This window comes from Danio aesculapii, chromosome 6 (assembly GCF_903798145.1).
Source record: "Danio aesculapii chromosome 6, fDanAes4.1, whole genome shotgun sequence".
Taxonomy (NCBI): Eukaryota; Metazoa; Chordata; class Actinopteri; order Cypriniformes; family Danionidae; genus Danio; species Danio aesculapii.
The window spans coordinates 62,837,362-62,852,038 of NC_079440.1; the positions used below are offsets into that span (position 1 = coordinate 62,837,362).

At 37.6% G+C, this 14,677-nt stretch overlaps 1 protein-coding gene across 1 annotated transcript; it reads right to left on the reverse strand.

The window, feature by feature from the left end:
• Positions 1-720: 720 nt before the first annotated feature.
• Positions 721-10,567, reverse strand: prelid3b (PRELI domain containing 3). The gene is made up of 6 exons (XM_056460692.1): positions 10,458-10,567; positions 7,469-7,637; positions 3,420-3,509; positions 2,250-2,320; positions 2,064-2,166; positions 721-1,780 (listed from the first exon to the last, which is right to left on the reverse strand). The coding sequence occupies exons 1-6, from the start codon at positions 10,487-10,489 to the stop codon at positions 1,664-1,666; spliced, it is 582 nt and encodes a 193-aa protein (XP_056316667.1). The 5' UTR covers positions 10,490-10,567; the 3' UTR covers positions 721-1,663.
• Positions 10,568-14,677: the final 4,110 nt, after the last annotated feature.

Sequence of the window (14,677 nt, forward strand, 5' to 3'; positions counted from 1 at the left end):
TTCTTATAATCACTCTATATCTCTATATAAACACTGAGCATTCGAGAGTGTGCCTCTCTCAAGTGAGTGGGCTTGACAAACCACCTGTAGTATACACACACTTTCATCTCCGACACTTTAACACACATTTGCACCAGACACTTTCTTATAATCACTCTATATCTCTATATAAACAGTGCATTTCTGAGTGTGCCTCACACAGGTGAGTGGGCTTGACAAACCACCTGTAGAAAACACACTCTTCTCTCCATATGCACCAGACACTTCACTTAAACTCCATCTTACAAGGACTCAGTAAGAAAAACAATGTCTAGCTGTGAATGTACCACACAATCATCCTGCACTACTTGTTTTCTTCATCCTTGAATGCAGAGTATTGTTCAGTCTTGTGTTAAAGTACTTGTGTAGCCTGTAGATTGTGTGTATAAGTATTTATAGTAGAGTTAGATTACTGCAGTGCTGTTTAGTTATGTATAGGTTTAAAACTGAGCTTATATTTATAATTATGTAGCACCATGGTCATGATAATTCATTACAGAATCACAATAAGCCTCAACTCCACGTATTTTTAGAAGCATACAGTTTTATAAGCATTACATTCACACATCCTGCCTAAATCCACCTCAAGCTCATCACTGTGATCAATCAAACTAAGAAACGACACCCCTGTGCTGTATTGAACAGTCCACACTACCGAATGAAAACACAGCGCTCATGATGTCATATGAACGTTAGTTTATTTCCACATGTGTAAACCGCTTCGGCTGTGTTCACTGCTGCTGGTTCAGTAACACACACACCTCTAAAACAAACCGGACTATTCCTTCAGATCTCTCCACCACGGTACATTCCTGCAAATGACTTCATACAGCTGTGAGAAACACTTACATTCAGTATAAACGATGAGTTTAAACGCTCCTCATGATATTACAGAAGCCGACATTCAGAAGCTCAACTGAGGAGGAAAAAAGAGAGAAACGATCAGTGCATGAGCGATAACACATCCGCAAACATCACCATCAGCACATCCAGATGGAGGTTTGTTAGCGTATCGCTAGCGTTCAGGTGCGTTTGCAGAAGTGGAAATCACAAGGCCTGAAATAAGAGAAACCTAACAAATATAAATAAATAAATAGAATGAGTTTCACCCTCCTCACATCAAGCCCAGCAGAACACTGGAGTCCAAACACACTCTCTGGCCCTACCCATCATCCCTCACATGATGATGATGATGATGTCACACTCTTCCCATCGTGCACCAGGAGCGTGCAGCAGCTTCTGAATAATCCAACACACACACCGGTGGTCCTCCAAATCCAGTCTGGATTAGCTTGTTCCCTTCCTTGATGCTTTAATAAGTGTTATAGTAAGGATAATAAAATAAGTTCTAGAACATGACTACGGATCTTCAAGTGTATAAGTGCTGGTGAACGATGCTAGCCAGCTGCGTTTCTGATGTTTTGGCAGTCCGTCTATGGTCTCTGAGACTCTGTCCTGTTAAACTGATTGATTAAAACTAGCGTTGAGCGTCTACTAGCGCTCTCCTCTTCGTGGTAATGTTGTGCGTCGCAGCAGTGGGCGTCCTGTCAGCCTCTAATGTAGACGCTGGAGGTCTCGGACGCAGAAGATCAGCTTCCCCAAAGGAAAGAAGAGAAAGAGGAGATCATTTATCAGCTACGGCTGCAGCCATCGGCGTCCGCAGGGTTCCTCTCGCCGTCATCGCTAACTCCTCGATCTCAGTGTTCAGACGCCGGATCACCCACTCCATCGCCTCTCGACCCTGAACAACAAACAACAGAGAGAAAGGTTTAAATGTATTCCCGTATTAGCGTCTCTGGATATCTCATGGCAATACCAGACCAAAGACATTGTCATTTAATTTAATAAAGTAATAATAAACTAAATTCAAGCGATAATAAAAATACATGAACAGCAGGAAATGATGCATAAGAAAAGCAGCTGTACTTTATCTTGTATATTATTATTTATATAACTGTTGTGAAAAGCACTACACACATGAACTTGAACTGATTATAGCAGCAGAAGTGTGTGTGTCTGCTGACCTTTCCAGCATTGGCGGAGATGGTGGACGCCATCAAACCCTCCAGATAACTGCTCAGACTGACGCCCTTCACTGAGATGATGGCCTCCTGCGTGAGCATCGTCCTGCACAAACACACACACACCTTCAGAACATCCCTCAAAACACACAAAAAAGCAGTAGTGGGTGTCTAACAGAGGAATCTTACTTCTCCGGGTCCTCCGGGTGCGGCCGGTAGATGAGCCGCTCGTCCACAGATACCATGTTTGTGAAGGTGATCTATGGTGAGAAAAACACAGGGAATTATGGGTATGACACACATGCAGAACATGCTGTTTACAACCAACACCCTCCCAGAATGCAGCTCTATTATGCTCAGACTGACTTGGTCTCATTCCAGACTATATTTGAAGAAAGCCATCCCTCTTTCAGGGTATATGCAGGAATCCTACAGGTGATTTTAATACCTTTAAGACTTTTTAAAGACCTTCTCAGAATATTTTAGGACCTCATCACCACAGTATCAGTATCAAACCTTTAACTTAATAATCAGTTGTAGTTAAATAAATCAATGGAGCTCAACCATGCAACAGAACTCAGATACGCTCGGAAGAAACAGCTTGAAAGAATGAATTATGTGGTTGTTTTCAGCGACAGGCTTCAGCTGCTGTTTAAACTCGTCTTTCTCCAACCAGGAGTACGCAAACTTACATTTTACCGTCTGTTTCACTCTATGGTTTCGCTATTTTTTTATTTTTTGGATTCACTACATGTGCAGAGTGCCGCAAATTACCTGATCTCACCCTGATGGAGATTGGCTGGACACACCCAGCCCAAACTAATCACATGGACCGAGCACGCCAATGTTAATATTAAGAGGAAAACAAATATATTTATGCTTTTTAGGAGTCAAACACTTTGAACAACTCTAGAATAAAAATGAAGACATCGTAAAAACACGACTAAGACTTTTTAATACCTTTTAAGGGCCTTCATTTGCTCATAATTGATGTACTTTTTACTTTTTAAGACCCCGCAGAAACAGTCTTTGCACACTGAAGTAAATAATGTCTTCTTTAAGAAATAATAAACCAAAATGAAGTCAGTTTTTCCTTAATCTGATAATGGGTCAGCAAAATAAACTTGTTTTTTCTTTTGACTTAACATTATTTTGATATATATCTATCTATCTATCTATCTCCAAAAACGACACAAGGTTAAACTAATGCATTCACATATTGTTTTTCTGTCGATTAGCTTCTATTCTCCTCATTTATACATCACTTCAGATAAAAGCATCAGCTAAATGAGTAAATAAACATGTAAATATGTGAGATATTGTTTACAGCTGGCATTCTCATCGGCTGACATGACTTACATTGGTGGACTGGAGCTCGAATGTTTTCTCTTTAGGGTCCACTACGGAGTGCTCCTGGATGTATGTGCATGTCCGTGTGTTGCCAATGAGCTGCGGAAAAACAAGACGGGGATTAGGTCAACATCACACAGAAAATAGCCCATATATACAGACTTTATATAAAATTAGCTGTTAATTGCTATGAAGAGATGGTGTGTGAACAATAGGCATGGGACAATAACTGGTTTCAAGGTTTACTGTTGTTCGGAAAAGGCAAGGTAATTAAACTGCATAAATGTTTTATTATACTGTTTCTAAGGTATATGTGGAGGTTTTTCTAAGTGTTTCATTTATGTGTTGTAAGGAAATCTGTGTTTTTGAATAAAATTAAGATAGTAGAAGTCAATGGTTTATTTTAATTATGTAGACTGACATGTTTACTGTCCCAAAATGTTAGAAATGTTTCCTAAAATGCAATATCTTGTGTTAAATGTGGAAAAGATGTTGTTTTTTATTAAAGACATCTAAAAAATAAATTATTTTACAGCAGTAAACAATACCGTGATATTTTTATAAAAGGTTATCATACCGTCAGATACCAGCCCATGCTAGTGAACAAGCCCTTTATTTGTTTTTTGAATTCCACCTATTTAAGCATTTACTTGAAGTTATTTTAGAGCAATATTACTGTGTGAAAAGTAGGACTGGGTAATATGACAAATCTCATATCATGATTTAAGTCATGCATTATATCCTGGTAATGATATATATTATGATAAGCTACCATTTCTACAATTGCAATGAATTAATTGTTTGCTATGATGTATTAGTTAACAATTTATTATGATGTATTATACAGATGTCATTAACCTAAACTATTTAACAACAATGATTTTAGTCTTAGGATAATTTTGAACAACTAGTTTGGTCATATAATGCTAATAGTATTATATTAATCATATAATGCTAATAGTATTCATGCTAATACTAGTTTGATGGAATGTTGTTGACTACATATACACATTCTCAGAATCATATATTCTCAGAAATGCACCATGACAATATTTCTCAATTTATTCAGAATCTCTGAGCAAATGTTTGATTAAACAATGTAGAAATATAAAAACATAATAAATCAAATATAAAAGACATTTCAAAAACTAATGATTACAGGTGCAACATTAAAACAAACAAGATATTTCTAAATAAAATGCTAAATCACATCAGGTTGGCAACTTTCATTGGCATGCAATACTGCACTCATATAAATGTATTTTCCAAACAATGTATTTATGACAATAAAAAAACTAAACGGAGCGTAATATAAAATGACAGACTTTTTATTTTGCCCATACAAAAGATATAGTCATATTCCACAACCCTGATGAAAAGGGCTAATAATCAGCAAGCCTGAACCTGATCTGCTGTTGGTACAAACTGCACTATAATTAAGCCCTCAACACTAGCATTATCCTGACCTGTACTAGTTCTGACTCTATTTACAGAGCTTGACACAAAGCCAGAGAACAGTCACATGATCAAGGGTCAGATCTGAGCGATTCTTTAGCACGTCATTGATCGTCTCCATCAAACCGATCAAAGGTCTGTAAAGTATCAAACGCAGCAGTGAGTTCAGAGTTTACTATGACTCCGATTCTCTGAACACACACAAGACTCGCTTCCAATAACAACACTGATTTTACACTACACTGTGAAAAACATCCATAATCTTGCAATTTTTCTGTATTTTGTGATTTGTGGTTTTATTTTTCCGTTTATTTATACTTTTGAATTGCATTATGGGATGTTGATCTTTCTTCCGACACATTTTAACCTTGAAAATGTGTAGTCACACCACAGGATCTGCAATGCTGAGTTTATAATTTATCATTTGTATGCGTCTTTGAGGCCTGTGACTGTATGAGGATTATTTTAAAGGCATTAGAATTCATACGGTTTGTAACTTTAATTATACATTTTTATTGAATTATTTATACAACAAAGACCTTGTAGTATTACTTTACATTTTGTTACTCAATTACTACCTGAATAAAGTTAGAATCTTCAGAAAACAAAACATTTTAATTCATTTGTACGATTTCTCATTATTTAATTTATTGCATTTGTATTTAATTATTTTTTATATAATAATGCACTGCCTACAGATTCATCCCAATCAATCTAAAATGATAAATTATTTTCAAAAAGAGACATTAAAGTCATATAGTGAAATTGTATTCATATTAAACACGCATATACATACATTTTCATACATGTATACATACATGCATATATTTTTTTTTTTTAATATTTATATTTTATATACTTTGAATCATAATACACATATCATGACTACAAAATAAAGAGCCGAATTTAGAATAACTTTAAATGTTTCTTAGGCAGCCAGTCAGTATTTTAAAATAATTTCTGAAGGATCATGTGACACCGAGGACACTCAACTTTAATGTTAATTTCTGAGTATTGTAACTATAACTGACTAACTGGAGCTCTTGGAATCAGTCAGGAAAAGTTTGGCCTTGAGCTGAATCAAGGGAAAGAGTCAAGGATGACAGAAGGGTCAGATTCAGAGACTCAATGACGTCACAGCGGGACGCTTCATTCAGGAACGAGACACCGGGACGACGTGTGCTGAGGACTAACCAGACAGATTTAACCAGGTCACCTACAGGTCAGAGAGCACCGCTCCCCAGCCAAAAAACAACTCGAGCCCACTCCAACACACTGGGAATCAGAGATGCACCCATTGCAATGTTCTTAGTCAATTTCAATATCAGATTTTTTCTTGTGACCTGCCGATGCAGACTTTTCCAGATTACAATTTTCTAAGAATTGACAAATGCAGAAATATACTGTCATAATGAAAAATTCTCAATACAGATTGATTATATAGTTTAAAAAATGTAATTATTAAAATAAACAGGACCGTTTTCCCCACACTGAGCAATATATAACACTAAGAATAATGTCAGTAATTTTAACTTTTTCCCTTTTACCCAAAAATCCAAAACCATATTATATTAAATATGCTTATGAAATAGGTTTATTAGGTTTTTTATTAATATTTAAATAATACAAATTTAAAAACCTTCAATGCCTGGCCTATTTCTCTTTTTCCGGTTAATTAATAAATGGAGAGCAGAGAAAATATTTATATGCATGTTTATATAGGTTTCTTCTTACACTTCTGCTGTATTTTATGAATATATATTTTCATTAATATATTTATTTGTAATTCATCTTAGTTTCTGTTATTGTGGTTTAATTTTAGTATTATTTATTTATTATTATTATTATTATTATTATATTCATTCATTACTTAATTTTCTTTTCAGCTTAGGCTCTTTATCAGGGGTCGCCACAGCGGAATGAACCGCCAACTTATCCAGCACATGTTTTACGCAGCGTATGCCCTTCCAGCCACAACCAAACGCTGGGAAACACCCATACACACTTGCATTTACACACATAGACTACAGCCAATTTAGTTCATCAGTTCCCCTATAGCGCATGCGTTTGGACTGTGGGGGAAACCGGAGCCCGTGTTGGCGTGGGTTTTCTCCGGGTGGAGAACATGCACACTCCGCACAGAAACACCAACTATCCCAGCCAGGACTCGAACCAGAGACCTTCTTGCTATGAGGTGATCATGCTATACACTGCACCACCTTGACGCCATCATTATTATATTTATACCATTATATTATTTCTTTTTAATATAGTTTTTGGTGCTGTAATTTCTTAATTCTATTAAGCTTGATTGAGAGTGCAAGAACGTCTCAACTAATTTTGCCCTCAGATTGGAACGTCTTACAGTCTCCTTGAATAAATACAAATGTAAAACTATCACAATAAAGGATTTGTCTAGATATTGTGCAGCCCTACAGCACGTCTTATTATAATCGTAATTTCCAGCAAACGTGAGGAGAACAATGAGCTACAGAGAGCTTCTCACTGTTTCCAGATCAACGTCAGCTGCTGATTATAATGCTGTAAAACATGCAAACCAGCAGATAAAGTGTGCTATCTAGAAGAAAGGAGGAATTGTGTACCGATCTGACGATGGACGGCAGACCCCATTCAGTGCTGAGCAGACGTTTACTGTGCAGGCGACCCTGCTGGTCCACGTTACGGTCCAACACGTCCACACCGAACACGCTGGGGTTCATGGGATTGGGGTATTTCTGCATGGCAGCTTTGGTCACGGTTTCCCATGGATGACTGCAAGAGACACAACAAACACATTCATGTTCAAACAGGATTTCAAGATCATCTGGAAAGCGGTGAATGCTCAGGGTGTATAATTATAGCTGTTATGAGTTATATAATGTGCCTGCACGCATCTGTGCATAACTGAAACATGATCACTGGAGACTGACTTCAGTTAAAGCCATCATGAGCTGCGTAACGTCTAAAATGTGACCGCTGGACATCACGAGACACGCATTCAGAAGAGCATCTGATTTATAATATTACATCAGAAACCACAGCAATGCCACAATCGAAACACTTCCTTTTATTTAAAATGCAGACGTGTGTTTAATGTCTCAATGAAACTCCCCGTTTAAAGGGAAGGATGCATATTTCATTATTTTAAACAGAATAAATTTGGGGAATAAAACGTCATCAAATCGTCATTGCACACATCATTATACAGCTACAGAGAAACATTGGAAACACTGGAAATAGTTTTTTAGTGTTGTTAGTTATGTGTTTGAGTAAAATAGATTTTTATTCTGTAAACTACTGACAACAATTCTTCATTTAATTAAAAAATTATGCATTTTCAGCATAAAACAAAAAGGGTGTCCTGTTTTCAGACATGAGCCTATTCACTTTTAAACAAGCAGTACACACGTTTACCTACAGGAGAGTAAAGAAACCAACATTTAGTTGAATAACACTATCACAATTAAATATCACAATTAAATAAACATTTAATTCTGGAATAATAATAGCTGTAAATTATGTTTTGTTTTTATTTTGGAAGATTTTCTTGACCTTTATAGTATAAATTTGTAATAAACACTGCATTTCGTTGCTTTGTACGTGTACATGTGTAATGACAATAAAGCTAAATCTAATCTAATAAAATAATCACATTTAGGCATGTGCCGTTATAAGATTCTTGCACTATAACCTTGAATAAAAATATAACGGTTTTATGGTATTGTGATTACTGCTCTTAAATAAGTTATTTTTAAATGTCTGGGTAAAAAACAAAAGACTTTTTTCCCTTTGAAAACAATATATTTTATTTTTTGAAAGGTTTATAATATTGTGGAGCAGTAAACATGTCAGGTTAAATAATTCAAATCAATCATAGACTTCTGCTGTCTTCATTAGTTTCTAAAACACAGATTTCTTTACAATTTAAAACAGCATCATTGGAGATCTTTTCTGCTGGAGATACTGCTGTCCTTAATTAAAAAAAATGTAAATAAAAAATCTTACACATAACTTTGGCAGTTTTAAAACGTTGACTTTTCCAAACAGCGGTATACCTTGAAAACAGTTATCATCCCATGCTTAATCACGCCCCATTATTTCACCATGTCACTCAATATCTGCGTATTATTAATCCTCAGAGTGTGTATTTATACACATAATTATACAGCTATATAGAAACATTAGAAAACCACTGGAATTGACCATTTTTCCAGGTTGTTTGTTATGTGTTTGAGTAAAATAGAAATTTTATTCTGTAAACAACTGAAACAATTCTTAATTTAATTATAAAATGATGTATTTTCTCTACACAAAATAGGTGTCTTGTTTTCAGACATGTCTATTGATTTTTAAATAAGCAGTACACACGTTTGAACTTTAGTAGAGTTGAGAATCTCAGATTTTTAATCACAATTTATAAAAACATTCAAATTTATCAATTTTGGAAGAAAATATTTTTATTTTAAAATTAAATACATTTTAAAATTTTCCTCAAACCATACCTAATAACAGCATTAAATACAGATAACATGAGTATGTTACAGTGGTCTCTTGATTTAATCCATAGCTGAACAATAAAACTGAAATTGCAGGCTGATTATCTGTTAAGACCGATCTAAACTTATAAAAAATGTTAATATTTGATATGATGATCTGATAGGTATGTAGAGATTATACACTACTATTAATCCTCAGTGTGTAAGAGCTCATCGATATTAACAGTTATAAAACTGAACAACTCTTAAAATAGGAAGCGTCTGGCGGCTTCAGCTCGTACATTCCGTCAAATGAATGGAGACCGTCAGCAGTCACGTGATGCGTGTCTTCCGGCGAGAGCCCATGTAGGGGAAAGGTCGCTAGCATGCGCTGTCAAGGAGAGTTGCGCAATGTGTGCGCGCACGCGGGTTCACATGAACATCTGTAATTCAGATATATAACATATTGATAATATATACATGTAATATTTAATCAGCCAGAGATGATAACGCTGAACATCAGCCTGACTAACCCACTCATTACCAACCAGCTTTACTAATCAGCTTCATAGTTAACTGCATAACTAGACGGAGGACTAATTAATAACCAACAAAACATCTATCTTAATCAATAATCCTGTCAGTGATTAAATCACCATCATTATTAGACAAACTCAAGCAGAACTCTTAATAACGTTAGCTAAGTTAGTCGTCCAGCGGACAAGGACACGCGGTTAAACTCGGTTAACGTTACCACGGTTAATTCTTCACAACTGTTCAATTGATGTTAATATTAGTTTTAGCATCACACTGCAGTCTTTATTCGGTTATTGATATTAATCTTCTGTAATTATTAATCCACTGCCTACAGATTTTGACTCGCGGCATTAGCACACACGTTTCCAGATCATTTTAACATCACTAACACGGTTATATTAGGACATAAACACTCGATATTGTCAGATATAATGGTGAAATATGATCATTATGGTATTTTATAAGCGCTGAGGCGGTTTGTCAGTTTGGCGCCTCGTGCCGCTTCACTCAGTCGAGCTCATATTTTAACGGCTGAAACTCGGTTCCCGCTTCCCATGGTTTAAAAAAAACCGTCACTCACTTGAATATGTGCTCGGACGTCCAGATCTTCATGGCTCCCGGTGTTTTTTAGATGTTTAACGGGCGACTGCTGCTCGGTGACGCCGCACCGCTTCCGCTGTTTGTTCGAGAACACCGATCCCTCAGCCCCGCCCACCAGTGACGCACGAGCTCTTCAGCGAATCAGTGCGCAGAAATCTGAATGGAAACTCTCCCGCCCAGAGAATGTCCGCATGCCATTTTAAGTTCACTACTAGAACACGGGTTGCGTCATTTACGTCAGGCGTCTCTACTGCACATACTGTACAGGTGTGACAGGTGACACTACTGGACCTGAAGGAGGACATGCTGTCATCAGAGGACACGAGAAGGGCGGTTTAGGTTATTCTTCATTTTACAGTCGCTGTCCTAGAACCCTAATGCCACTTTTCAAAGACTCAAAGAATTATCTGGATATGGATTATATAGATATTATAGATTATAATGGTACAGTCCTCAAACTGCTGTAACAGAAATGTAAGTCAGGGAATTATACATGCATTAAACATTTGTTCCCAACTTTTTTACTTTCACGAGAGAGAGAGAGTTAAATTTAGTCTGTGTTTCCAGACCTTTGAATGATGGTTAAGAAGGAACAAAAATAACATGACAGCATGTGACAAACACACACACACACATACACACACACACACACAGGGCAGATTTAGTGATTTTGGGGCCCTAAGCAATTCCAGCCATGGGGCCCAAGTCCTGAAATGCACCCTATCTACTTTTATTTAATTTGTATTTATATTGCTGTTTGTTATATCACTCTGTATTCTTTTCTACATTTTAAATTAATGCAATCTCTTTATTTTAAATTATTCTTATTTTTTATTGTAAAATAAATTTACAACTCAAAATCTATATATATATATATTTCAATTTGACTGCTGGACTGCTCCATGATGGATATTATATTTTACTTTGGAATATTGTTATTACATAACATTACATTATTATAATAATATTATATCTGATTGTACACTAAATAAAATTTAACTCACACTTAATAAAAGTGAACTCATTGTCATGTTCAAGAAACCAGTCTGAGATGATTGGTGCTTTATGACATGGTGCGTTATCCTGCTGGAAGTAGCCATCAGAAGATGGAGACACTGTGCTCATAAAGGGATGGACATGGTCAGCAACAATACTCAGGTAGGCTGTGGCGTTGACTCCATGCTCAATTGGTACTAATGGACCCAAAGAAAATCTCCCCCACACCATTACACCACCACCACCAGCCTGAACCGCTGATACAAGGCAGGATGGATCCATGCTTTCATGTTGTTGAGGCCAAATTCTGATCCGACCATCCAAATGTGTCAGCAGAAATGGAGACTCATCAGACCAGGCAATGTTTCTCCAATCTTCTATTGTCCAGTTTTGGTGAGCCTGTGTGAATTGTAGCCTCAGTTTCCTGTTCTTAGCTGACAGGAGCGGCACCCGGTGTGGTCTTCTGCTGCTGTAGCCCATCCGCCTCAAGGTTGGACATGTTGTGTGTTCAGAGATGCTCTTCTGCAGACCTCGGTTGTAACGAGTGCTTATTTGAGTTACTGTTGCCTTTCTATCAGCTGGAACCAGTCTGGCCATTCTCCTCTGACCTCTGGCATCAACAAGGCATTTGCGCTCACAGAACTGCCGCTCACTGGATATTTCCTCTGTGTCGGACCATTCTCTGTAGACCCTAGAGATGGTTGTGCGTGAAAATCCCAGTAGATCAGCAGTTTCTGAAATACTCAGAGAGCCCGTCTGGCACCAACAACCATGCCACGTTCAGAGTCTCTTAAATCCCCTTTCTTCCCCATTGTGATGCTTGCCTTGAACTGCAGCAGATCGTCTTGACCATGTCTACATGCATTGAGCTGCTGCCATGTGATTGGCTGATTAGACATCTGCGTTAATGAGGAGTTGGACAGGTGTACCTAATAAAGTGGCCGGTGAGTGCATATATATATATATATATATCATTTTCTTTTCGGCTTAGTCCCTTTATTAATCAGGCGTTGCCACAGCGGAATGAACCGCCATTTTTTTTGTTTTACGCAGCGGATGCCCTTCCAGCTGCAACCCATCCCTGGGAAACATCCACACACACTCATTCACACACATACACTATGGACAATTGAGCCTACACAATTCACCTGTCTTTGGACTGTGGGGGAAACCGGAGCACCCGGAGGAAACGCACACGAATGCATGGAGAACATGCAAACTCCACACAGAAATGCCAACTGACCCAGATGAGGCCCAAAGCAGCGAAAGCACCACTGCGTCACCTGTATATATATATATATCCCAGTACAAAAATGCTACACACAAATGAATAAGTGGGGGGAAAAATATTACATTAATTTTAATAAACAGGATAAATCAAGAGAAAAACATTTATCAAATTTAGTTGAAATGTTGTAGCTGATAAAGACGGAGTGCTTATTAATGCTGAGCACTGTATATCCTGATCCAGCTCTGCTTGTCATCATGTATGATTTCCACATGATCAATAGAATGATCACATACTCATAAAGTCCATCTGATGTGCAATAAACACTCTTTCAAGAGCAGGATTACTCAACATCATCATCATTACATGCAGGTTACACAGAGAGAGAGAGAGAGAGAGAGAAATATACTGATAAAAAATAGCCAATATGCTGATTATTATTACTGTTTTTTCCATAAATGTTGTTTGTTAAATGTACAGTTTATTCTAACATATTTAATTTTTGTATTTATTATTATTATTTACTACTAGTAGTACTATTTACTGTGTTTACTATGGTTTTTTTTGTATATATGTATGTTCTTTATAATGTAAACTTTATAAAGGCTTTGTCAATACATCTGTAACATTTGCTATTATTGAATTGAATTGAATTGAATAGGGTATATGCCGAGCTAATATTTTTCCTATACTGATAAACTCCCATATTGTGAGTTTTTTCCATTTTATACGGTTCCTTTTACAGCATGGATGTTGTAATGTAATTAAAATACATTCAGTTAAATAAACTTTGGCATTCATTTAGTTGTTCAAGCGTAAAACGAGACAAAAAGCCGTTTACTCGCACGCGACCGTCAGAATCGGCAGGCTAGCGCAGAAGCTCCATTGAATATACTGGAGTAAAATAAATGCTCATATTATAAAGACATGGTGGGGGGAAATGTTATTTAATGCAGCGCTTCTTGTACAATCTGAGACCCACTTTATATCAGATATCACTCAGCTAGTGGAGATCGCTGATTTTTAAAGAAAACTGACCTTAAATGCGCAGATTTTTGCATTGGCATACAATTAACCGGAAGCGCTTAACCCAGGTTACTGACAAATTCAAAGTCCTATTAGCATGCTTCGGCATATACCCTATTGAATTGAGTAAGAGTGAGAGAGAGAGAGAGAGAGAGAGAGAGAGAGAGGTGTTCTAACACATTGCTAAGATGTTGCTAGGCAGTTGCTAGGGGTGTTCTGGGAGGTTGCTCGGTGGTTGCTAGGGTGTTCCAGGTAGTTGTTAGGTGTTGCTAGGGTATTAGGCTGAGTGGTTGTTAAGGCATTGCTAGATGGTTGCTAGCTTGTTCTGAGTGGTTGCTAAGGCATTGCTAGGGTGTTTTAGGTGGTCGCTAGGGTGTTGCTAGGTGGTTGCTAGGGTGTTGTGAGTGGTGGCTAAGGTGTTGCTAAGGTGCTTTAGGTGGTCGCTAAGGTGTTGCAAGGCGGTTGCTAGGGTGTTCTGAGTAGTTGCTAAGGTATTGCTAGGCGGTTGCTAAGGTGTTCTGAGTGGTTGTTTGGTCGTTGCAAAAGCATTACCAGGTGGTTGCTAAGACATTGCTAGACGGTTGCTAGGGTGTTCTGAGGGGTTGCTAGGCATTCTGAATGGTTGCTTGGCGGTTGCTAAGGCATTGCTAGGTGGTTGCTAGGGTGTTTTGAGTGGTTGTTCAGGTGTTGCTAGGGTGTTTTAGCTGGTTGATAAGGTGTTGCTAGGCAGTCGCTAAGATGTTCTGATTGGCTGCTAGGTGGTCGCCAAGGTGTTGCTAATCTGTTTCTAATATGTTCTAGGTTGGTGCTAAGGTGTTGCTAGGTGGTTGCTAGGGTGTTTTAAGTGTTTGCTAGGCCGTGGCTAAGGTCTTCAAAGTGGTTGAAAAGGTGTTGCTAGGCATGTGTTATGGGGTTCTGAGTGGTTTCTAAGGCGTTGCTAGGCAGTTGCT

What these genes read in the sequence shown, in the direction of transcription:
- prelid3b (XM_056460692.1), bottom strand. Translation starts at nt 10,489, where the DNA reads ATGAAGATCTGGACGTCCGAGCACATATTCAA. An exon ending in ACGTCCGAGCACATATTCAA is followed by an intron (nt 7,638 to 10,457) that starts GTGAGTGACGGT and finishes TGTCTCTTGCAG; the next exon opens with TCATCCATGGGAAACCGTGA. An exon ending in TCTCCGCCAATGCTGGAAAG is followed by an intron (nt 1,781 to 2,063) that starts GTCAGCAGACAC and finishes TTTGTTGTTCAG; the next exon opens with GGTCGAGAGGCGATGGAGTG.